The sequence below is a fragment of the Nomascus leucogenys genome, chromosome 7b, assembly GCF_006542625.1.
Source record: "Nomascus leucogenys isolate Asia chromosome 7b, Asia_NLE_v1, whole genome shotgun sequence".
NCBI classification, from domain to species: domain Eukaryota; kingdom Metazoa; phylum Chordata; class Mammalia; order Primates; family Hylobatidae; genus Nomascus; species Nomascus leucogenys.
In genome coordinates this window covers 46,913,186-46,934,853 of record NC_044387.1, presented here as the reverse complement: position 1 = coordinate 46,934,853, position 21,668 = coordinate 46,913,186, and the positions used below count along the sequence as shown (strand labels likewise).

At 49.1% G+C, this 21,668-nt stretch overlaps 3 protein-coding genes across 7 annotated transcripts in view; 1 reads left to right on the top strand and 2 right to left on the bottom strand.

Annotated features, from left to right (window-relative positions):
- The window catches only part of LOC100581135 (protein HIRA), a 95,237-nt gene extending 91,440 nt beyond the window's left edge, over nucleotides 1-3,797 (bottom strand). For 2 of the 5 annotated variants that reach the window (XM_030815864.1, XM_030815867.1), the window contains exon 1: nucleotides 3,498-3,788. In XM_030815864.1, the coding sequence (XP_030671724.1) occupies nucleotides 3,498-3,534 (37 nt within the window). In that variant the 5' untranslated portion in view covers nucleotides 3,535-3,788. Of the gene's footprint in view, nucleotides 1-3,497 lie in introns of all 5 variants that reach the window. The other 3 variants (XM_003280348.3, XM_030815866.1, XM_030815868.1) reach the window with 3 other exon arrangements.
- Nucleotides 3,798-3,960: 163 nt separating this feature from the next.
- Nucleotides 3,961-8,110, top strand: MRPL40 (mitochondrial ribosomal protein L40). Its single transcript, XM_003280350.3, has 4 exons — nucleotides 3,961-4,666; nucleotides 5,324-5,407; nucleotides 6,772-6,930; nucleotides 7,673-8,110. Exons 1-4 carry the CDS (start codon nucleotides 4,614-4,616, stop codon nucleotides 7,995-7,997), a joined length of 621 nt encoding a protein of 206 aa, XP_003280398.1. The 5' UTR covers nucleotides 3,961-4,613; the 3' UTR covers nucleotides 7,998-8,110.
- Nucleotides 8,111-15,732: 7,622 nt separating this feature from the next.
- Nucleotides 15,733-20,822, bottom strand: C7BH22orf39 (chromosome 7b C22orf39 homolog). The gene is made up of 3 exons (XM_030815869.1): nucleotides 20,257-20,822; nucleotides 19,970-20,137; nucleotides 15,733-16,966 (listed from the first exon to the last, which is right to left on the bottom strand). The coding sequence occupies exons 1-3, from the start codon at nucleotides 20,389-20,391 to the stop codon at nucleotides 16,841-16,843; spliced, it is 429 nt and encodes a 142-aa protein (XP_030671729.1). The 5' UTR covers nucleotides 20,392-20,822; the 3' UTR covers nucleotides 15,733-16,840.
- Between the last annotated feature and the right edge of the window lie 846 nt (nucleotides 20,823-21,668).

The window sequence follows — 21,668 nt, the reverse complement described above, 5'->3', positions numbered from 1 at the left end:
ATATATAGAGAATACTATATCAAGAACACAAAGTAAAATGTGTATGTATGAACAATACCTGACACATAACTTGTATATAAATGATAGCTATTATTATATATCTCAATTTAACAATCTTTTATATTTGGTCATAGGATAAAATGGAAGAGGTAAGTCTTATTTTACCAAGGCCCAGAAGTAGAGTTATAAGTCCAAGAATTTACAGCTGGTAAATGATGCAGTTTTGAACCCAGTCTGATTCCGCATTCAAGGCTCATTTCACTGCAACGTGACAACTTCAAGATTAACTTATTGATAACCTTAGACAAGCGCTTCTCAATTGGGGGTGATTTTGGCTACCAATGGACATTGGCAATGACTGGAGATATTTTTGGTTGATACAACCAGAAGTTGTATCAACTTACTCTAAGAAGGTGTTTGTGAAGTGCTACTGGCATCTGGTGGGTAGAGGCCAAGGATACTAGAAACATTCTATAACATAGATGACAATCACACAATTTTATGGCCCAAAATGTCAACCTGCTGAAGTTGGGAAACCCTACCTTAGAGGTGTCTCTATTATCAGCCAAGAAAATGAAGACCAAAGTACACCTACACTTCAACAAATACTTCTCCTGTTCTAGCTACCCTCTCCACTTTGAATGGATTCCCTGCCACACCAGAGAAAAATGCTGAGCTCTCTGCTACTTCCCTCTTTAGACTCTCGAAAAACAGAAAAAGTATGTTCATGCTGGGTGCAGTGGCTCACGCCTGTAGTCCCAGCTACTCAGGATGCTGAGGCAGGAAGATCCCTTGAGCCCAGGTATTTGAGTCTAGCCTGGGCAACATTGCAAGATCCCATTTCTATTTAAAAAAAAAAAAGTTATGTTTGTGCTTCACAAAATAGGAGACATGAATACAGAGCAAGGAAGCCAGAAAGTGTAATGATGTGCTTTCCAAAAGCAAGCACAATTTTACTGGCCACTACCCACCCCTCAGGCTTCTGGCTGAGCAGCCCCTGCTCCCAGCAGCCACCAATACTCCTATAGTCTTTAAAGGCCTGCTCGGCAGTGATTCAGATCAGCATCATTTCCTCCAGGGCAGTGGTAATTTACCTCTGACAGTCCTTCTGAACATTCCACGAGATTTTAAAAGAAAGGAAATTTGACAAAGAACAAGTTTAAAAGAAGTTAAATCCCATTCTGCCAGAGTCGCCGTATCTTTTTTTTTTTTTTTTTGAGATGGAGTCTCGCCCTGTTGCCCAGGCAGGAGTGCTATGGTGCGATCTCGGCTCACTGCAACCTCTACCTCCAGGGTTCAAGCGATTCTCCTGCCTCAGCCTCCCGAGTAGCTGGGACTACAGGTGCACGTCACCATGCCCAGCTAATTTTTGTATTTTTAGTAGAGATGGGGTTTCACCATGTTGGCCAGGATGGTCTCGATCTCTTGACCTAGTGATCCGCCCGCCTCAGCCTCCCAAAGTGCTGGGACTACAGGTGTGAGCCACTGTGTCCAGCCTCTTTTCATTATTACTTATTATCTCAGATTTCTAAAGCACTTTACAGTTTGGGGAGCATTTTTATATCTACGCTCCCAACTGAGTATCACAAGCATACTATGAAGTGGTTAGAGTAGATATTATCATGCTCCATTCTAGGGCTGTAGAGAGGCCCTCAGCAATGAGGGCCACTGTTGTGCTTGCCCCGCCAGGCTGATGCACTTGGCTGCTGATCTAAGTGTAGTCTCTTATTCATTTGTACCTAGTTCATCACTTAAGCATCTTGACTTATGTTTACATAGCATAAAACTTTTGGCCTACAAAGGAGCTTATCAAAAGGGAACGAGTTATATGACAGTAGAAGAGAGGCTGGAGAAGGGTAGGCTATTCACAAAAACTGATTTAGGTAAAGCATTTTAAAATAAAAATTCCATCAGACCTTCACACAGTAAACTAGTTCATAATAACATTTTTCCTTTCCTAATCACAAGCATAATTCATAATTACAATATTTGTCCAGTTCTCCAGGGAAAGATCTGCACAGTACACATCAGGAAATGCTCTTGGAGATCAACAGGAGAAATGAAACTAAAACTCAAGGCTTCTGCTTTCATGCACAGTAAACCTAACTTCATCTTGATAAATTATGAAAACCTCAGCTTTCTTACCTGTTTTAGCCAATATTTATCACATACCCATCATGTGGAAGAGGTTGCTCAATGCAGCAGGGCATACAGAAGGGATTGAGGCAGTCCCTACCCTGGGAGCATATGGAAAGTACCCTCACACCTTCCATGCAAGGCAAAACACACAGACAGTGATACAGCACATCTACCGGGGTAACTCAGGATGAACAGTTTCAAAAGAAACACGTGACCTCACTTACTCCTGAAAAATGGGAAAGATGTCACACAAGATGGAAGGAGAGAGAGGTGGCAGGAGGAGAACACACACATTATCAGTTCAGTTTAGTTGTGGTAGTAGAGAGCATCCTGGGACCAAATTCAAAACGAAAAAGCCACATGTTAAAATATCTATTCTCGCTCTTAAAGAAAACGGCAGCACCCTCTAGTCGCATTGCAAAGTAGAAATGAGGAACAAGACAGCATCAGGGTGACCCTTTGCCTGTCAACAGTCAGACAGGCCAGAATCAGGCCCTGGGCTGGAGGAGTCTCCCTGGGTTGATTTCTGTGCTACAGTGCTGTCAGCAGAGTGGGGTGGGGGAGGGGGTGCGCGCTTTTTTCATCTCCCTGGGGAGCAAACACCAACTCCTGCAGCAGTTCTGCCAACAAGGCAGAACTATGACGAAACTGATTACCACTAGCCTCTCTGTATCAGAGTCAAGATACGGGGTGGATGAGTCTGTTCCCCAAGGGTGTGCTTTGGGGCCACTGCCACAGAGCTAAGGAAGCGCCTCTCCTAGAACACACCTGTGCCCTATCTGCCCAACCCTAGTTCACCGTGATGTCCCAGCTCAGCATTAATCGTGGATCCTTCGCGGGGGCCCTGGGCCCCCGAACCCTCCTATTCAGGGACCACAATTCCCCAACTGGGGGCACTGTCACCAGATCCAGAGGGGCAGTAACAGTCCCTCTTGCAGATTTCGGATCTTCATCCTGCCACTGAAAGGCCACAAGGGGGATTTCGTCCCGGTTTCACCTTCAGGACCGTCTGAGCACTTCTCGGGCGATGCAGACCAGTGGAAGGCACTGGCTGGCACCAAGGCCCGCTCCTGGGAGCCAGGCCGCGGCCCCTCCAAGGACCACAGGTGGGCAGCGGAAGACTCGGAGCAAAGGCCAGGGGCGAAGATGGCCCTCGCTGCGGTCAACCCGGAGCACGTGCTGGCGCTCACCGGCCTCTCCGCGCTGAGGACAAAGTCCGCTCCCGCCGGCTTCTTGGCTTGGGCACCGGGTACCGGGCGTCAGGGGCGAGACAGGCAGGACTTGCGCGCGCCCCGACTTGACTCCAGACCCCGACCCGACTTCGGGCTCGGCCTCCCGCGACCCCTGCGCGCACTCACCATTGTGGTTGACCCAGGTCGGCTTCAGGAGCTTCATTGTTCGGCCGCCGCCGCCGCCGCCGGGCTGAGGCAAGCGCCGGGTCCCTCAGCGCGCCCGGGCCATGGAGCCACCGCCGCCGCTTCCTCCCGCGCCGCCCGCCCTCCGGCCGCCGCCCGCCCCGCGCCCTCAGGGCCGCCGCGCCATCGCCGGCCCGCGCCCCCCTCCGCCGCCACAGCCGCCACCCGCGCTCGGCCGCCGCCGCCGCCGCCACCACAGCCGCATCCCCTGCGCCGCTCCTCCTCAGGCGGCTCCCGGGCAACGCCGGAAGTCACGGCGCGCACCTGCCAAATCGCCCCGGCGGGAAACCGCTCCCCACGCGGACTGGGCCGCCCCGGCTCCTCGGCTGGCAGGGGCTTCGGGTCGGGCCCGGGCGCCCAGAGAAGGGGCGGTTCGCCTGGACGGCGGACAGCGAGCGGGGCCTGGAGTTGCAACCCGGGCCGGCCGCAGAGGCAGGCGGGGCCCAGGTGGCGTGGACCGCCCGTCACCAGCTCTGCCTTGCCAGGCTGAGTCCGACTTATGAACTAGCTTCCGTCATTCATCAACACGCGCTATTGAGCATCTTGTGAGCGCCGGGTTCCGCGCCGGCGCCGGAATGCGATCCGGGCTTCGGACTCGAACGAATGCGGGGGACGAGCCAACCCTGGTGGGGGAGGCTGGGGCGGACGCGTTTATTAGAAGATCGGGGCCGTTTGCCTAGACATGAACATTTGGACTCGGAGGAGCAGAGGGACGCCCCCTCGGCCGCTCCGGCTGCACTGTGGGGCCGCGGCCCGCGCGAGGGCGCAGACCGACCAACCGGCTAGGGCCTGGCTGGCGGGACTGTGCCCGCTGCAGAGGCGCGCTCGCAGTCCAGGCCGGGGACGGAAGGGAGGACCCCGAGCCGCGTGAAGCGCAAGGCGCTCGTGTGTGCGCAGCGGACGCCCGAGGCGGGGCTGCGTCGGGGGCGGGGACAGGCGCGTCCCAGCCACCGCAGCCGGAACGCCAGAGCGCTGGGCGGCTGGTCTGCCGGATCTCAGCAGGGGGCACCGCGGGACGGACTGCGGAGGGGCGCACGCCCGGAAGCGGCGAGGGTAGCCATGACGGCCTCCGTGCTGCGAGGTATCTCGCTAGCCCTGCGCCGGACTAGCGGGTGAGCGCGGACGCTGGCCGGATAGCGGAGTGCCCAGGGCGCGTGCGGGGTCTTCGCGCCTGTCCGCCAGGACTCGCCTGTGCTCCCTGCTCGCCTCCCAGTCCACGAATATCTCAGGGATGAGCTATCTGATCGTGACTGTTATGCATGAAAATCTGAGCACCCTGGCAAGCAGGGGTCCTGCTCAAGTCCTCTGTGGTGTGAACGAAAGATTTTGAAAAATCTCCCACGTTGACCTTGCTGTCACATCAAGTAGTTACAAGTGCCCCGGGTTCGGGAGCATTGTAATTTTTTATTTTCCTGTGAAGTGGGAGAGAATCAGATATTTATTTATTTATTTGAGACAGAGTCTCGCTCTGTCGCCCAGGCTGGAGTGCAGTGGCGCGATTTCGGCTCACTGCAACCTCTGCCTCCCGGGTTCAGGCAGTTCTGCCCCGGCCTCCCGAGTAGCTCGGATTACAGGCGCCCAACACCATGCCCGGCTAATTTTTGTATTTTTAGTAGAGACGGGGTTTCACCATGTTGGCCAAGCTGGTCTTGAGCTCCTGACTTCGCGATCCACCCGCCTTGGCCTCCCAAAATGCTGGGATTACAGACGTGAGCAACCGCGCCTAGCCTCGAAAAGCAGATATTTATACATGCTCTTGTATCTTTCAGGTTTCTGGGAACTTGGCAGAGGCAGATTAGAGAGACTCACCAGCGAGCGTCATTGTTGTCTTTCTGGGAACTCATTCCCATGAGGTAAAACTCAACCGAGGGCCTGACCTCTGGGGGTATAGGTGTCAGTCGATGTGTAGAGAACAAACCAAGAATGCTGGATGTGTGGTTTGCAAAATTAACAGCCTACAAAGTTTCTCAGTTAAATTTAGGCCGATGCTTTTCTGTCTTTCCAACATTTTCCAAACCATAGATTGCTGTAATTTTTAAAATTTGAGCAGTTTAAGTAAGTATTCTTGAAGGGATTCTTGTGTGTTTTAAAGGACACAGCTTAAGTTTCTGTTTCTTCATGAGCCTTCCTCTTCCCTGCCCATTCTGAGGCCCTGGAGAGTGTGGGGAAGATGCAAGTATTAAAGGTATTTCCATCTGGCACTCTCGACTCTTTGTAGATACTTGATTCAGTCAATCTTGATGGTAAAGGATTTGATTTTTCTTTTTTTTTTTTTTTTTGAGATGGAGTCTCACTGTGTCACCCAGGCTGGAGTGCAGTGGTGTGACCTCGGATCACTGCAACCTTTGCCTCCTGGGTTTAACTAATTCTGCCTCAGCCTCCCAAGTAGCTGGGATTACAGGCGCCCACCACCACGCCCGGCTAATTTTTGTATTTTTAGTAGAGATGGGGTTTTACCATGTTGGTCAGGCTGGTCTGGAACTCCTGATCTCAGGTGATCCACCCACCTCAGCCCCCCCCAGTGCTGGGATTACAGGCCTGAGCTACCGCACCCGGTCCACAAATCAATTTTAATAGTAATGAGCTTCTAATCTAACAGTTTGATATTTTCACTTTTGAGTGTAATCCCAAGGCACACCTGAATCCCAGCAGTAAAGAGGAACACTTCCCCTGATTTTATACCCTGATGCCTCTTGTTGCTTTTGTACTTTTTTTTTTTTTTGAGACAGAGTCTCGCTCTGTTACTCAAGCTGGAGTGCAGTGGCGTGATCTCGTCCCACTGCAACCTCCACCTCCCAGGCTCAAGTGATTCTCCTGCCTCAGCTTCCCGAGAAGCTGGGATTACAGGTGCGCACCACCACACCCGGCTAATTTTTGTATTTTTAGTAGAGACAGGGTTTCGCCATGTTGGCCAGGCTGGTCTCGAACTCCTGATCTTGGGCGATCTGCCCGCCTTTGCCTCCCAAAGTGCTGGGATTACAGGCGTGAGCCACTAAACCCGGCTGCTTTTGCACTGTTTCTTGTAATTGATGGCACCCACACAGTTCTCACAAGTACTGTGGGGTGGAGTACCTCCTCACCATGCTGAGCTCATGAGTCAGTCATGCACAGCTCCTTCCCCCAGTGGAGAGGTCAATATGGGGTACTTACCATCTTGTCTCTCAGTAGGTTCATGAGACCAAAGAGGAAAATGTTTAATATTTGCTTTATCTATTAGATCAGAACCTCCTCGAAAGAAGAAGAAGGTAGATCCTAAAAAAGACCAAGAAGCAAAGGAGCGCTTGAAAAGGAAGATCCGAAAACTGGAAAAGGCTACTCAAGAGCTAATTCCTATTGAAGATTTTATTACCCCTCTACAGTTCTTGGATAAAGCAAGGTAAGGATCCTTCTCTAGGGATGAAGTCCTCAGGACAAAGGAGTAATATCAACTTCAGGTAGTTGTGTCTGTAGTTCACACCTGTGATAGTCACTGGTCAGTAGGCTGGCTTCAGCTGACTTGGCCTTAATGACTCCTTGCTCCTTTTGGGAGCAGGAGAAAGCATCCTTGGGTGGTACTCTTGAATGGCTCTGGGTGGGAAAGAACCTAAGACATCTAATAATCCAGATACTTAAGCACTGCTCTGGAGTTCATGTTGTTGCTGTCATGCATGAGGAGTCTTGGCTGTTTCTGATCCCTTGGGCCTGGAGTCTGAAGCCCTCACCTCATCCTAACAGTAGAAAACCCTTGGCCTCTTGTTTTATCATGCAGATACCTTTAGTTGGTATTTGTTGGGATTCTACTGTGTGCAGGGTTAACAGCTCCTACTACCATTTTGTAAGCAGTGTGCACCATCTATAAAGGGACAGGTGTTAAAGTCATCTCTCACCCAAGGGAGTATTTGCTTGGGCAGAGGAAGTGCTACCAGTCTCCTCAGATCATCTGTTCTTCTGACAGCAAATGACCTTGGTTCCCAGCATCAGTTGCAGCTGCAGCCATATTCAACATTCCATTTCTTAATTTGTCCCAAACTTGTTTTATCTCCTAAGTCCTGTCTGTGTCTGGCAATGGGAATACTTGTGTCAGTTGCAGTCACAGATTTACATGCCAGTGAGGTTGGTAACCCTTAGCTTCTTTGCAGAGAGCGGCCTCAGGTGGAGCTCACCTTTGAGGAGACTGAGAGGAGAGCTGTGCTTCTGAAGAAGTGGTCCTTGTACAAGCAGCAAGAGCATAAGACGGAGAGGGACACCATCAGGGCTATGCTAGAAGCCCAGCAGGAAGCTCTGGAGGAACTGCGACTCGAATCCCCGAAGCTCCATGCTGAGGCCATCAAGCGGGATCCTAACCTGTTCCCCTTTGAGAAGGAAGGGCCACATTACACACCACCGATCCCTAACTACCAGCCCCCTGAAGGCAGGTACAATGACATCACCAAGGTGTACACACAAGTGGAGTTTAAGAGATAGACTTGTAGGCTGCTTTCGTTAACATGCTGCCCCTGAGAGTAGGAATGACCAGGGTTCAAGTCTGCTTTCCACAGAATCAGGCATGCTGTTAATAAATACTGGTTTAATCAAAATGCTCCTTTGTCTTGTATTAGAATTTTTTTTTTTTATTTTTTTTTTGAGACAGAGTCTCACTCTGTTGCCCAGGCTGAGTGCAGTGACACAATCTCGGCTCACTGCAAACTCTGTCTCTCTGGTTCAAGCGATTCTCCTGTGTCAGCCTCCTGAGTATCTGGGATTACAAGTGTGTGCCACCACGTGTGGCTAATTTTTGTATTTTTAGGAGACAGAGTTTTGCCATGTTGGCCAGGCTGGTCTCGAAATCCTGACCTCAAGTGATCCGCCTACCTTGGCCTCCCAAAGCACTGGGATTATAGGTGTCAGCCACCACGCCCAGCCAGAATTAAAATTAATTCACCAGGCCAGGCTCAGTGGCTCATGCCTGTAATCCCGGCACTTTGGGAGGCCAAGGCAGGTGGATCACGAAATGAGGTCAGGAGATCGAGACCATCCTAGCTAACACAGTGTAACCCCGTCTCTACTAAAAATACAAAAAAAATTAGCTGGGCATGGTGGCGGGCGCCTGTAGTCCCAGCTAATCGAGAGGCTGAGGCAGGAGAATGGTGTGAACCTGGGAGGTGGAGCTTGCAGTTAGCTGAGATCACACCACTGCACTCCAGCCTGGGTGAAAGAGCGAGACTACATCTCAAAGAAAAAGTTAATTCACCTAAGATGGATGGAGGTGACAGATGCTGCCCTTCGCCAGGTAATGGGAAGAAGATGACAAAGACATCAACCACTGCCCTCAAATGGGGAAAAAAAATGTGTACAAAGAAGATTCCAAGGGTATAGTGAAAATACCAACAGGAGTCAAAGTAACAGAGGAGTGGTGGGAAAGGAAGTTGCCAGCTGGGAAGGCATGCGGAGAAGCAGGGCCTTCCTGATAGGAAAGACCGAAGAACCACCTTTGTGTTTTCAGCTGGGGTTAGGGGGAGGCAGAAGAGTGTGGAGCAGGCCAGGGACATACTAGTTAATAAAGATGCTGTGGCCCCCAAGAGGGTGTGAGGCCTCAGGCTGCCATTATAAACTACCATAGACTGGGTGGCTTAAACAACAGAAATTTATTTTCTCACAATTCTGGGGGCTAGAACTCCTGAGATCAAGGTACCAGCAGGCTTGTTTTCTGAGTCTTTCTCCTTAGCTTGCAGATGGCCACCTTTTCCCTCACAGGGTCGTCCCAGTCTGTTTCCTAATTTTTTATAGACACCAGTTATACTGGAATAGGGCCCACCTAATGACCGCATTATAACTTAATTATCTCTTTAACGATGCTACCTCCAAATGCCTCCTAATACAGTCACATTCTGAGGTATGGCGTTGGGGGGAGTGGGAGGGTCGTATGGGTAGGACTTCAACATAGGAACTGTAGGGGACACAATTCAGCCGGTCACAGTACAGGCCCAGTGTATGAATAGAGCCATTTTCCCCAGTGGCTTGGATCACAACCTCAGAAAGGATTGTTTTTTTTTGTTTGTTTGTTTTACCACCTTAGTGCAGGTAAACCAGGAAAACATTTCACTGGAATAAGAAGTTAGGTTGTCTTCCTAGCGTGTGGTTCACTTTTTTCCCTTTTTTTAAAAATTATGGTGGCCAGGCACCGTGGCTCACGCCTGTAATCCCAGCACTTTGGGAGGCCTAGGTGGGCAGATCATCTGAGGTCAGGAGTTCGAGACCAGCCTGACCAATATGGTGAAACCCCGTCTCTACTAAAAATACAAAATTAGCTAGGTGTGGTGGCACATGCCTGTAATCCCAGCTACTCGGGAGGCTGAGGAAGGAGAATCGCTTGAATCCGGGAAGTGGAGGTAGTAAGCTGAGATCACACCACTGCACTCCAGCCTGGGCAAGAAGAGTGAAACTCCCCCTCAAAAAAAAAAAAAGTAGTGGTAAAGTACACATGAACTTTACTATCTTCATCATTTCTAACTGTATGGCTCAGTGGTATTGAGGACATTCATACCATCAGACAACATCACCACCATCCATCCATCTCCAGAACTCTTCATTGCAAAACTGAACTCTACCCATTAAACCATAATTCCCTGTTTCCCTCTTCCCCCAACCCCTGGCAACCACCATTCTACCTTTTCTGTGATTTTAACTATTCTTAAGTACCTCACAGAAGTGGAATCATAGTGTTTGTCTTTTTGTAACTGGCTTATTTCACTGAGCATAATCCTCAGGGTTCATCCATGTTATATAGCACGTATCAAATTTCCTTTTCATGGCTGAATTAATGTTCTATTATATGTATGCCACATTTTCCTTATCCATCTGTTGATGGACACTTGGGTTACCTTCCACATTTTACTATTGTGAATAATGCTTCTATGAACACAGGAGTACAAATATCTCTTCAAGACTGTGCTTTCTTTTAAATATACACCCAGAAGTGGAACTGCTGGATCATATGGTGACTCTATTTTTAATTTTTTGAGGAAGTGCCATAAGGCTTTCCATGGCTGCTGTAACATTATATATTCCCACCAATAGTGCACAAGGATTCCAATTTTTCTTTTTTTTTTTTTTGGAGTTGGAGTCTCACTCTGTCGCCCAGGCTGGAAGGCAGTGGCATGATCTTGGCTCACTGCAACCACCACCTCCCAGGTTCAAGCAATTCTCCTGCCTCAGCCTGCTGAGCCGGGACTACAGGCGTGTGCTACCATGCCCAGCTAATTTTTTTTTTTTTTTTTTTTTTCTTTTTTTTTTTTTTTATTATACTTTAGGGTTTTAGGGTACATGTGCACAATGTGCAGGTTTCTTACATATGTATCCATGTGCCATGTTGATTTCCTGCACCCATTAACTTGTCATTTAGCATTAGGTGTATCTCCTAATGCTGTCCCTCCCCCCTCCCCCCACCCCACAACAGTCCCCGGAGTGTGATGTTCCCCTTCCTGTGTTCATGAGTTCTCATTGTTCAATTCCCACCTATGAGAGAGAACATGCGGTGTTTGGTTTTTTGTGGAAGTCAGTGTGGCGATTCCTCAGGGATCTCGAACTAGAAATACCATTTGACCCAGCCATCCCATTACTGGGTATATACCCAAAGGACTATAAATCATGCTGCTATAAAGACACATGCACACGTATGTTTATTGCGGCACTATTCACAATAGCAAAGAGTTGGAACCAACCCAAATGTCCAACAACGATAGACTGGATTAAGAAAATGTGGCACATATACACCATGGAATACTATGCAGCCATAAAAAATGATGAGTTCGTGTCCTTTGTAGGGACATGGATGAAACTGGAAAACATCATTCTCAGTAAACTATCACAAGGACAAATTTTTTTTTTTTTGTATTTTTAGTAAAGATGGGGTTTCGCCATGTTGGCCAGGCTGGTCTCGAATTCCTCACCTCAGGTGATCCACCCGCCTTGGCCTCCCAAAGTGCTAGGATTACATATGTGAGCTACCACACCCAGCCAAGGTTCCAATTTTTCTACATCCTTACCACACTTTTTTTTTTTTTTTAATAGTAGCCATCCTAATGGGTGTGAGGTGGTATCCCACTGTGGTTTTGACTTGCATTTCCCTAATGGTCAGTGATGTTGAGCATCTTTTTATGTGCTTTTTGGCCATTTGTATGTCTATTCAAGTCCTTGCCTTTTTTTTTTTGAAACAGTCTCACCCTGTTACCCAGGCTGGAGTACAGTGGCGTAATCTCGGCTCACTGCAACCTCCGCCTCCTGGGTTCAAACAAATCTCCTGCCTCAGTCTCCCAAGCAGCTGGGATTACAGGTGCATGCCACCACACCTGGCTAATTTTTATATTTTTAGTAGAGATGGGGTTTCACCATGTTGGCCAGGCTGGTCTTGAACTGCTGACTTCAGGTGATCCGCCTGCCTCAGCCTCCCAAAGTGCTGGGATTACAGGCCTAAGCCACAGTGCCCAGCCCCTTGCCCATTTTTGAACTTTTTTTCTCATTGAGTTTTAGGAGTTCTCTATAATTCTACTAATCTCTTATTAGAGATATGATTTGCAAATATTTTCTCCCATTCTGTGGATTGCCTTTTTATTCTGTCGATGTGTCTTTTTTTTTTTTTTTTTAAGAGATAGGGTCTTGCTCTGTCACCCAGCCTAGAGTGCAATAGTGCAATCATAGCTCACTGTAACCTCAAACTCCTGGGCTCAAGCAATTCTCCTACCTCAGCCTCCTGAGTAGCTAGGACTATAGACAGACACCACCATGCCCAGCTACCTTTTTTCTTAAACTTGTAGAGATGGGGTCTTGCTATATTGTCCAAGCTGGTCTTGAACTCCTGGCCTCAAGCAATCCCCTTATGTCAGCCTCCCGAAATGCTGGGATTACAGACATGATCCACAGTGCCTGGCCTGATAGTGTGTTTTTTAAAAAAATTCTTCTAGAAGGAATGGAGGCAGGGTTTTACTATGTTGCCCAGGCTGGTCTTGAACTCCTGGGCTCAAGTGATCCTTCCACCTTGGCCTCCAATAGTGCTGGGACTACAGGAGTGAGCCACTATGCCCGGCCGATAGTCTTTTGATGTGAAATTTAGTGCCTTTAATTTTCATGAAGTCCAATTTGTCTATTTTTTCTTTTTAATGTTGATGACTTTGGTGTCATATCCAAGAAACTACTACCAAATCCAACGTTGTGAAGATATTCCCTATATTTAATTTTAAGCTCTTACAATTTCGGTCAATTTTGAGTTAACTTTCGTATATGATGTTTGGTAAGGGTCCAACTTCACTCTTGGATATCCAGTTTCCAGGCATCAACCATTTGTTGAAAAGACTGTCCTTTCCATAGCCTGGGCGATCCTCTTACCTCAGCCTTCCAAGTAGCTGGGACTACTGCTTTTTTCAAAAAAAAACTTCGTTTTAAAACTCTTATCAGTCCTGGATAAAAATGTTCCCTAAGGATTCTAAGTCCTTTGGCCCCACCTGAGACAAATGCTGAATGGAACCACTTTTCACAACCTCCACTGCTGCCTCTGAGGTCCACGTCATCGTCAGGTTTTGCCTGTTCTATTGCAGTGGCCAACCGATCTAAGCACCCCACCCCTTCTCTGAACAGCAGCCAGAGGTCTCTAGAACCAGGTCAGGTCAGGTCTTTGGCTACCTGCCACCCAGAGAATCTCATACCCAGATTCCTGATCACAGCTCACAGCACCCCCTCCGGTCAACACATGGTGTCAGGTCCCTCTGCCTTTGTGGGTCCCTTTCTCTGCCTGACAGGAGTTGAGCCTCTTCATCCAGGTCTGGGCTCAGACACTGAGGCCTTCCCCACCTCCCTGCTCAAGGTACGTGTCCAGCACAGGTGCTTGATAGCAGTGCTTTTTTAAAACAGTAGGTTTCATCTGTTAGGTTGTAAAATCAGTTCAGTAGGTCATGGCCGACAGTTTGTTTTCAACTTTTTATTTTGAAGTAATTATAGATTCACAGGAGGTTGCATAGGAGGTTGTCTAGGGAGGTCCTGGGTACCCTTGCCCCAGACTCCCCCAATGTTAACACCTTATACACTACAGCACAGCGTCAGGACCCAGAAATTGACATTGGTACAGTCTACAGAACATACTCAGTTTCCCCAGTTACATCTGTACTGCTTTGTGTACCTAACTCTACACAATTTTAACTTCATGTATAGCGCTGTGTAACCACCAGTCAGGCTGACAGATGGTTTTCAACACCACAGGACTCCCTCGTGTGAACCACCCCCTCACCATCCCTAACCTAACCCCTGGTAACCTTTAATCTGTTTTCCATCTCTATAATTACATTATTTCACCAATGTTACATAAATGGAATCCTGCTACATGTATGTTTTCAAGATTGGCTGTTTTTGCTCTGAAGAATTTCCTTGAGTTTCATCTGAGTTGCTGTGTGTACAGCAGTTACTGAAAATGGCACTATATCACATACAGTACGGATACATATTGTCTTGTATTTCAACAATAATATGCTATATATAATAGTCTATGCCAGATAATAATGTAAAATACTTATTATTAATATGGGGTTTTATCCAAAACATTTATTTTTATTTTTAAAATATTTATTTAGAGACAGGGTCTCGCTCTGTTGCCCAGGCTGGAGTGCAGTGGCACGATCATAGCTGACTGCAACCTCAAACTCCTATCCTCAAGTGATTCTTCTGCCTCAGCCTCCCAAGTAGCAGAGATTACAGGTGTGAGCCACACCTAGCACCGGTCCAAAAAGTTTGAAAGATATTGCTCTTATTACAGTATTTGTTTTCTTCATACCACCACCATAAAAAAAATTATCCAAACTGCTTCAGAAATTACCACCATTTTATTTTTATTTATTTTGAGACAGGATATCGCTCTGTCACCCAGGTTGAAGTGCACTGGGGCACAATCATGGCTCACTGCAGCCTCAAACTCCTGGGCTCAAACGATCCTCCTATCTCAGCCTCCCAAGTAGCTGGAACTACAAATGCGCGCCACCATGCATAGCTCATTTATTTTTTGTAGAGATGGGGTCTTGTTACGTTGCCCAGGCTGGTCTCGAACTCCTGGGCTCAAGCAATCCTCCCACCTCAGCCTCCCAAAGTGCTGGGATAACAGCCGTGAGCCACCACATCCAGCCACAATTTTAAATTCCTATTTATTGATGTTTAATGTCTGTCTTTTACCCAAACTACAACAGAAACTCTTTGAAGACAACTTGTCTGTTTCAAAACTGTCGTCTTCTAAGCCTCAAACCCTGTCCAACATGTGGACACTCAGATGTTGTGAAGGAATTGACACAGAAACAAATGCAGGAACATCCTGTCCAGAGAGATTATCTGTTGATGTGGAACTTGAGTAGTGAAGGAGGCAAAATATGATAGTCGCACTACAGAGGCAGGACTTAATGCTTCCTAACAGAGCATGCAGCCGCACACTGCATACCTTGCTAAACAAGCAGGTGGCAGGGAGCGTGGCTGCACTGAGGGGAGGCCCCTCATGGACTGGGGTGCTGGCTGGCATGTCCTGGCTTTTGCTGCACTCTCCAGCTCCGCCCTGGGAACCTGAAGGCAGCTGCTGCAATCCCAGGCATCACATGCAGGCTGCAAATTCATTTTATTATTTTATTTTTGAGACAGAGTCTCACTCTGTCGGCCAGGCTGGAGTACAGTGGCACGATCTCAGCTCACTGCAACCTCTGCCTCTGGGGTTCAAGTGATTCTCCTGTCTCAGCTTCCCGAGTAGCTGGGATCACAGGCATGTGCCACCATGCCCAGCTAATTTTTGTATTTTTAATAGAGATGGGGTTTCACCATGTTGGCCAGGCTGGTCTCAAACTGCTGACCTCAAGTGATCCACCCGCCTCGGCCTCCCAAAGTGCTGGGATTACAGCAGACTGCAAATTCAGATGCCCCTTCCCTGTGTTTAAGAGTAAGAAAAACCTTGTAGATCTCTAGCAGTCTTCCTCTCTTCCCTCACTGGGTGGAAATGCTCATTATTAAACCAGCCACAGCCATGCTGGAGGCACCCTGGTTGCCTTAGACACACCAATACTCCCCTGATGATGGGGGAACGCTGGCTCCTCTTTAGATGCTCCTGCTCTTGGGATCCCGTGAGCACAACCCCCACCCCCGCCCCCACTGTTCGCAGACACAGACAGGGGCTCTTAGGGAGCACAGGAGAAAACACACTCAAGCGGGGAAATACTGTTCTTTAATGGACACCCTTCTGAAGTGATAGATTCTTCTGCCCCAAAGAACAAATTAAAAGATATTCAACTTGCTGCCTGTGTCCAGGAAAAGAGCAGGGAGGGTGCTGGGCACAGACCCAGCCTAGCCCTCAGCATCACACAACAGGGCCACCACAGGATGAGAAACCATTCTATTAGTAATAAAGAGACCTCTTCAAGAAATAGTGTTTTTGGTGGTTCATACATTTTAAAACACAAGAGAATAAGCATACAAATTTCTACAACTGTCCAGGTACAACCCTGTTACACACAAAATCTAACAAATGTGAACTTAATTTTCAGCTTCTATTTGAAATCAGATGAAATGGCTTTTGATACATTAACCACCAGGGGAAATTTTGAGGGAAGGAGTCCTTAATTCTACATGTCTTGGACTTGGATTTCTTCAGCTGAGTCCACAAACCTTCTTTATGCAAGGTTGTGTGTTCTGTAGCTGTGTGCATGTCTTAAAAACCAGAGTCTCCAGGGGCCGACCTGGGAGCCTAAGAAGTGAAGCCTGCTGGTGCAGAGGGGCCAGCAAGCCCTGCCTGCTTGGCACACCTGCCTGCATGTGCAGTGGAACTGAGCGAGTGGAGCAGAGTGTGAGCACTCACAATGCTCACCAAACCTGGGACGTGGCAGGCAGTTTCCCAAGGACTAGGAAAGACATTCACAGTGGCACAACTGTTTAGCTACCTCATTATGATCCACCTGTGTGTCCACACAGGTCAGGCCTACCCTTCAATTTACCTGAGAAGCCTAGACCTCAGGACCACCATCTCCTATGCTACCATGCCCAGCCTGACCTGGCTGCTCACAAGTACCTGCCATAATGCTGGGCCTCCTGGAAGCTCTAAAGCGGTGCAATTGTCCTGCAGAACATCGCAGTGTCAGGGTATCCTGCATGCAGGTGAGGGGTGGGCAAGTAGGGCTAGCAATGTCCTGCTCCATGTTCCTGTGAGCAAGAGCTCACAGGGACCCATTAAACTGTGTAGGCTGGTCACAGTCCCCAGGGCTGCGCAACAGCAACTTGAAACAGACTGAGGAAGCTGCACAGGCCAATGGCAGGGGTGCTTGTCACTCGTCCTTCTCCTGCGGCAGAGGGAGATGCCAGTCTGGAGGGGGGCTCTGCCTCGGGGCCCACACCAGGATGTGCTTCCGTGCAGCCCGGACTCGTGCCCGCTCGCTCTCACAGAGGGATTGCTGTGCAAATGAGACTCTAGTCACTCCCCAGGCTCTGAACACCCTCAAGACCCCTGTACCTCCCCCCACTCATCACCCTCTGAAACACAGATGGACAGGCAGGGCCTATGGTATACACCACTCTGCAGCACAGCTGCTTCCACCTACTATACTTTGGCGATTCTTCCATATTAGTGCACAGAGATGGAGATCATTTTTTTCCTCACAAGCTACTGTGAAAAACTACTGAATAGGTCATAATAATTTGAGGAATTTTTAAATATACTCTCCTGGACCTCAGGGCTCAATGGCTCTGGTTGACCTCATGAGTCTGGGGCATATTCACCTGCTGAGAGTGAGCCTGGGGGTGCTGAGTGGAGATGAGAGAAGAGTCTGAGAGAGCAGCTGTGGGGAGCTGCAGGGAGGAATGTGTTAGGGAGAAGGGAGGAAGACGAGGAAGAAATACATGTCCTGGGTATCCTGGAAGGGTGGGAAGAGTCCAGAGGACAGACCACCCGCCTGAGTGGTGCCACAAGTGCCACTTAACACATCAGCTTCTCTTGGCTGCTGTCTCCCAATACAGACACAAGTCAGTGTATCACAACATGGGTGACCTTTGCTGTGGGCCCTTGGTAGGTATCAGGTGCTATGTGAGCCTCTTTACACAGATAATTTAATCTGTCTACATGTCTGTCTTTGTTCAAGCTCTATTGCCTCAAATAAAATATTTTGATCGTGGTTAAAAAGCTATCAGAAATGTAGTACAGAATATTAAAGATTCCCAAATGTCCATTCCCAATGTGGCAGTTAACAGCTTCCCTGATACCATTTTTTGGTCCAAATTTTAGAGCTAACATATGTTTCCCTAAAGATGGGATAATCTTCTGCTGGCTAGTCTACTTCCTGCTTTCTTTTCACTAAACAATACACTGTGGGCACTTTTCTATACCCAGGTAGATGACTGACCATTCTTTTCAAAGGCTATCTGGTATTTCACTTTGTGGAAAAAGCTATCTGGTAAAATGTCTATTAGTGAAATTTAGGTTGTTTTCAGCTTTTGCAGTATCAAAAACATAATTAGCATTCTGAACTTTTAACTGTACACCATTATCCAATTACTTCCCTAGGATAAAGTTCCAGAAGTAAAACTTAAGGTCAAAAGGTATGTATCTGACATTTACATAATCAGAACACCCGACACCCCCACCAACACTACACAACTACCCAGAATTCTTCAAACCTCTATCAACACTTACCACTTTCTGCTGGGCAAAACCCGCTGTTACTGTCATTTAGACTTACATACCTAACACCTGGCCATTTGGTTTTTTCTTTTTTTTTTCTTGAGAGGGAGTCTTACTCTGTTGCCCAGGCTGGCCTGCAGTGACACGATCTCGGCTCATTGCAACCTCCGCCTCCCAGGTTCAAGCAATTCTCCTATCTCAGCCTCCCGAGTAGCTGGGATTACAGGTGTGTGCCACCATGCATGGCTAATTTTCATATTTTTAGTAGAGATGGGGTTTCGCCAAGTTGCCAGGCTGGTCTCGAACTACTGACCTCAGGTGATCTGCCCACCTTGGCCTCCCAAAGTGCTAGGATTACGGGCATGAGCCACCACGCCCAAGCTTTTTTCCTTTTTTATTATTTTTATAAAGATGGAGTCTCACCATGTTGCCCATGGCTGGTCTCAAGCTCCTGGGCTCAAGCGATCCCCTTGCCTTGGCCTCCCAAAGTGCTGAGATTACAGGTGCCCACCACCATGCCCAGCTGGCTTTCTTTTTTAATGAATTGCTTGTGTCCTTTGGCCATTTTTCCATTCTGAAATAATCCCTATATTTCTTATTGATATATATATATACATAACAGCTCTTTATACACACACACGCACATATGTATACATTAAAGTTATCAATCTCTTGCTATATAAGCTGTCGGCTTTCTTAAATTTTTTTGACTTTCACATATTGTGGAATAGTCATCACTGTCTTTTATACAGCAGTCTGGTTTCCACATCAGTTCATCTCTTTCAGATCAGTGTATACACCTAACAATGTTGAAGTGTTGATCAGTCCCATTGATTCTCATTCCTTGGCACTCCCCATGAGCCTCGCACCTTTCGGCTGGCTTCTCTCCTTCTCCTCTCCCACAAGGGGTCCACTATAGCACTGTATTCTACACTACCGTGTGGGTGCCAGGAGGGCAGAGACTCTTATCACTCGTGCATCCCCAAGAGCACCCAATGTGATACGTATTTGCTGGACGAAAAAACAACCAGAACCACCTCCTTACCGGTCTCTCTGCTCTTGTAATATATTCTCTACACCCTAGCAAAGAGATTGAACTTTTTTTCCCTCTCTCTTTTTTTTTTTTTTTTCCTGAGACAGGTCTCGTTGCCCAGGCTGGTGTGCAGTGGTGTGATCATAGCTCATTGCAGCTTTGAACTCCTGGACTTAGGCGATCCTCCCGCCTCACCTTCCCAAGTAGCTGGGACCACAGTTGCACGCCACCACACTTTGCTAACAGACTGATCTTTTAAAGATATAAATCGAATTATGCTTCCCAGCACACTTTAGACTAAACTCTAAACTCTGTATCAAGGCCCGCCAGGTCCCTGGTATACCGCTCTCCAACCATCCACCTACCCTCTGCTTCAGGAACCAAGGCCTTATCTGTTTCTCAGCGGTGTCTACCGGGGCTGGATGAAGGCTGGCTCCTCGTCACTCAGGACTCAGCAACATCACCTCCTGCGTAGGCCAGCCGATGACCCTAACACTGGACGGCTGCCCTCTTCCCTCTCTAAACCACTCTACACCCTCCTCGCTAGTCTCCTTCGTTGTCTTTCACGCCCTCTGAAAGTCCTGTTGATATGCCAATTTACACAATCTCTCAAAAGAAGGGAAGCGTGAGGAGGGTAGGGACCCCGACAGTCCCCGGCTAGGTCGCGGGGCCTGGGGCGTGGAGGGGTGGGGAAAGCTGGGCCCTGCAAGGCGCTCCGAAGCGCCGCCCCGCTCCCTCCCGGCACACCTGGGCCTCGGCGCTCCGGCGCTCCTCCCAGTCGCGGCAGCTGGCCAGGTCGCGCTGCCACTGTTCGCAGGCCGGCCGCTCGCCGTGGACGTAGTAGTGGTGTAGGAAGTGCCTGGCGCTGCGGCACAGCTTCCACTCGGCGCGGTAGGCCTCGCAGGGGCGCGGCGGCTGCGGCGAGAGGCGGCGCCTGAGCTGGGCCCGGCGGCCGCGCCCCACGCCCCCAGCCTGTCCCGTTCCCTCCCTCCGTAAAACCCCGGTGGTTCCCGGCTCCGACCGAGCACACTCACCTGCCAACCGCTGCCGTCCGCCATGTCTGGGCGACCGGCGCGCCAAGCCCGCCCCTCAGTCCGCCACCCAATGAAGAATGAAGAAAACGGCACCTCGTGATCGACTGACAGAAGAACTAATGAGCACCGAAACATTCAATTACGTCTTCGCCCCCCTCTTCGAGAAGCGCCGACAAACGGGACGAGCAACCAATAGCAACCGAGGGCGGCTGCGACGCGCGCGGAGGGCCGCGGTCGCAGGGTAAGTCCCGGGCGAGGCCTGGCGCGGAGCCTACGCGGCCACCGCGACGACCTCGCCATTCACCCCGGGCCAGGCGGGCATCCTGGGCCGTGCAGCTACCTTACGTCAGCCGCCTCTAAAATCACACGGCTCTGGCCAGTTCTTTTCAGCAGCTTTATGAGATTTTCTCAAATCTCAACAATCCGGTATATTTTCAAAAGTACATACTGAGCATCAAGGTGGTGCAGCGAACCTCCCAGATCTGCAGCTCCAGCGGTCTTGCCTGAGCGTCCACTCAGGATGTAGGTGAACTCGCAAAGTAACCGAGGTTGGTTGGGCATGACATGTGGTGGATCTAGGGTTGAATGACCTCCCCAGGGAACGCAGGCTTGAAGTGGAGGCTGAGAATGCAATCCGAGTACGGCCATAGGCCGGTCAAAGGTATGGAGGCGGTGTGTAGCAGGGGTGAGCGGGGTAGGAGTGGCTTGGATGTCTGTAGTTCTATTCTAAGGGTGCGGGAGACATGTAACATTTACCGTATTCATTTTTCGAGACAGGGTCTTGCTGTGTCACCCAGGCTTAGTGCAGTGGCATGGCGTGTTCATGGCTCACTGAAACCTCAAACTCCTGGACTCCGAACAGCTGGGACCACAAGCATGCACAGCCTCACCAGGCTAATTTTTAATTTTTTTTTTTGTAAAGATGGGGACTTGCTAAGTTACCCAGCCTAGTTTGGCCTCAAGCGACCCTCTCACTTTGGCCTCCCAAAGTGCTAGGATTATAGGCTGAGCTCCAGTGCCTGGCCGAAACGTTTATAAAAAGGAGCAATGCACAAGAGGCAACAAAGGCAAGTAAAGAGGAGGCTGGTGGGCTTGCAGAAACGCCCTGCAGTACCTATGCTGCGGTTCTCCCTCTTCACTGATAACAAATCCTCAGTATCCACTGATACAAATCCTGGGACTGCTGGGCCAGTCCCAGGAATGACACTGGGACAGACTCCCTGGAGGTGGATCAGAAAGCTGCAGTTTTGGCCGGGCGCGGTGGCTCACGCTTGTAATCCCAGCACTTTGGGAGGCCGAGGTGGGCGGATCACGAGGTCAGGAGATCGAGACCACGGTGAAACCCCGTCTCTACTAAAAATACAAAAAAATTAGCCGGGCGTGGTGGCGGGCGCCTGTAGTCCCAGCTACTC

What these genes read in the sequence shown, in the direction of transcription:
- C7BH22orf39 (XM_030815869.1), bottom strand. Translation starts at nt 20,391, where the DNA reads ATGTTTCGGTGCTCATTAGTTCTTCTGTCAGTCGATCACGAGGTGCCG. An exon ending in CGGACGGCAGCGGTTGGCAG is followed by an intron (nt 20,138 to 20,256) that starts GTGAGTGTGCTC and finishes CTCTCGCCGCAG; the next exon opens with CCGCCGCGCCCCTGCGAGGC. An exon ending in GCCGGAGCGCCGAGGCCCAG is followed by an intron (nt 16,967 to 19,969) that starts GTGTGCCGGGAG and finishes TCATTTGCACAG; the next exon opens with CAATCCCTCTGTGAGAGCGA.
- MRPL40 (XM_003280350.3), top strand. Translation starts at nt 4,614, where the DNA reads ATGACGGCCTCCGTGCTGCGAGGTATCTCGCTAGCCCTGCGCCGGACT. An exon ending in GCCCTGCGCCGGACTAGCGG is followed by an intron (nt 4,667 to 5,323) that starts GTGAGCGCGGAC and finishes TGTATCTTTCAG; the next exon opens with GTTTCTGGGAACTTGGCAGA. An exon ending in TGGGAACTCATTCCCATGAG is followed by an intron (nt 5,408 to 6,771) that starts GTAAAACTCAAC and finishes TTTATCTATTAG; the next exon opens with ATCAGAACCTCCTCGAAAGA.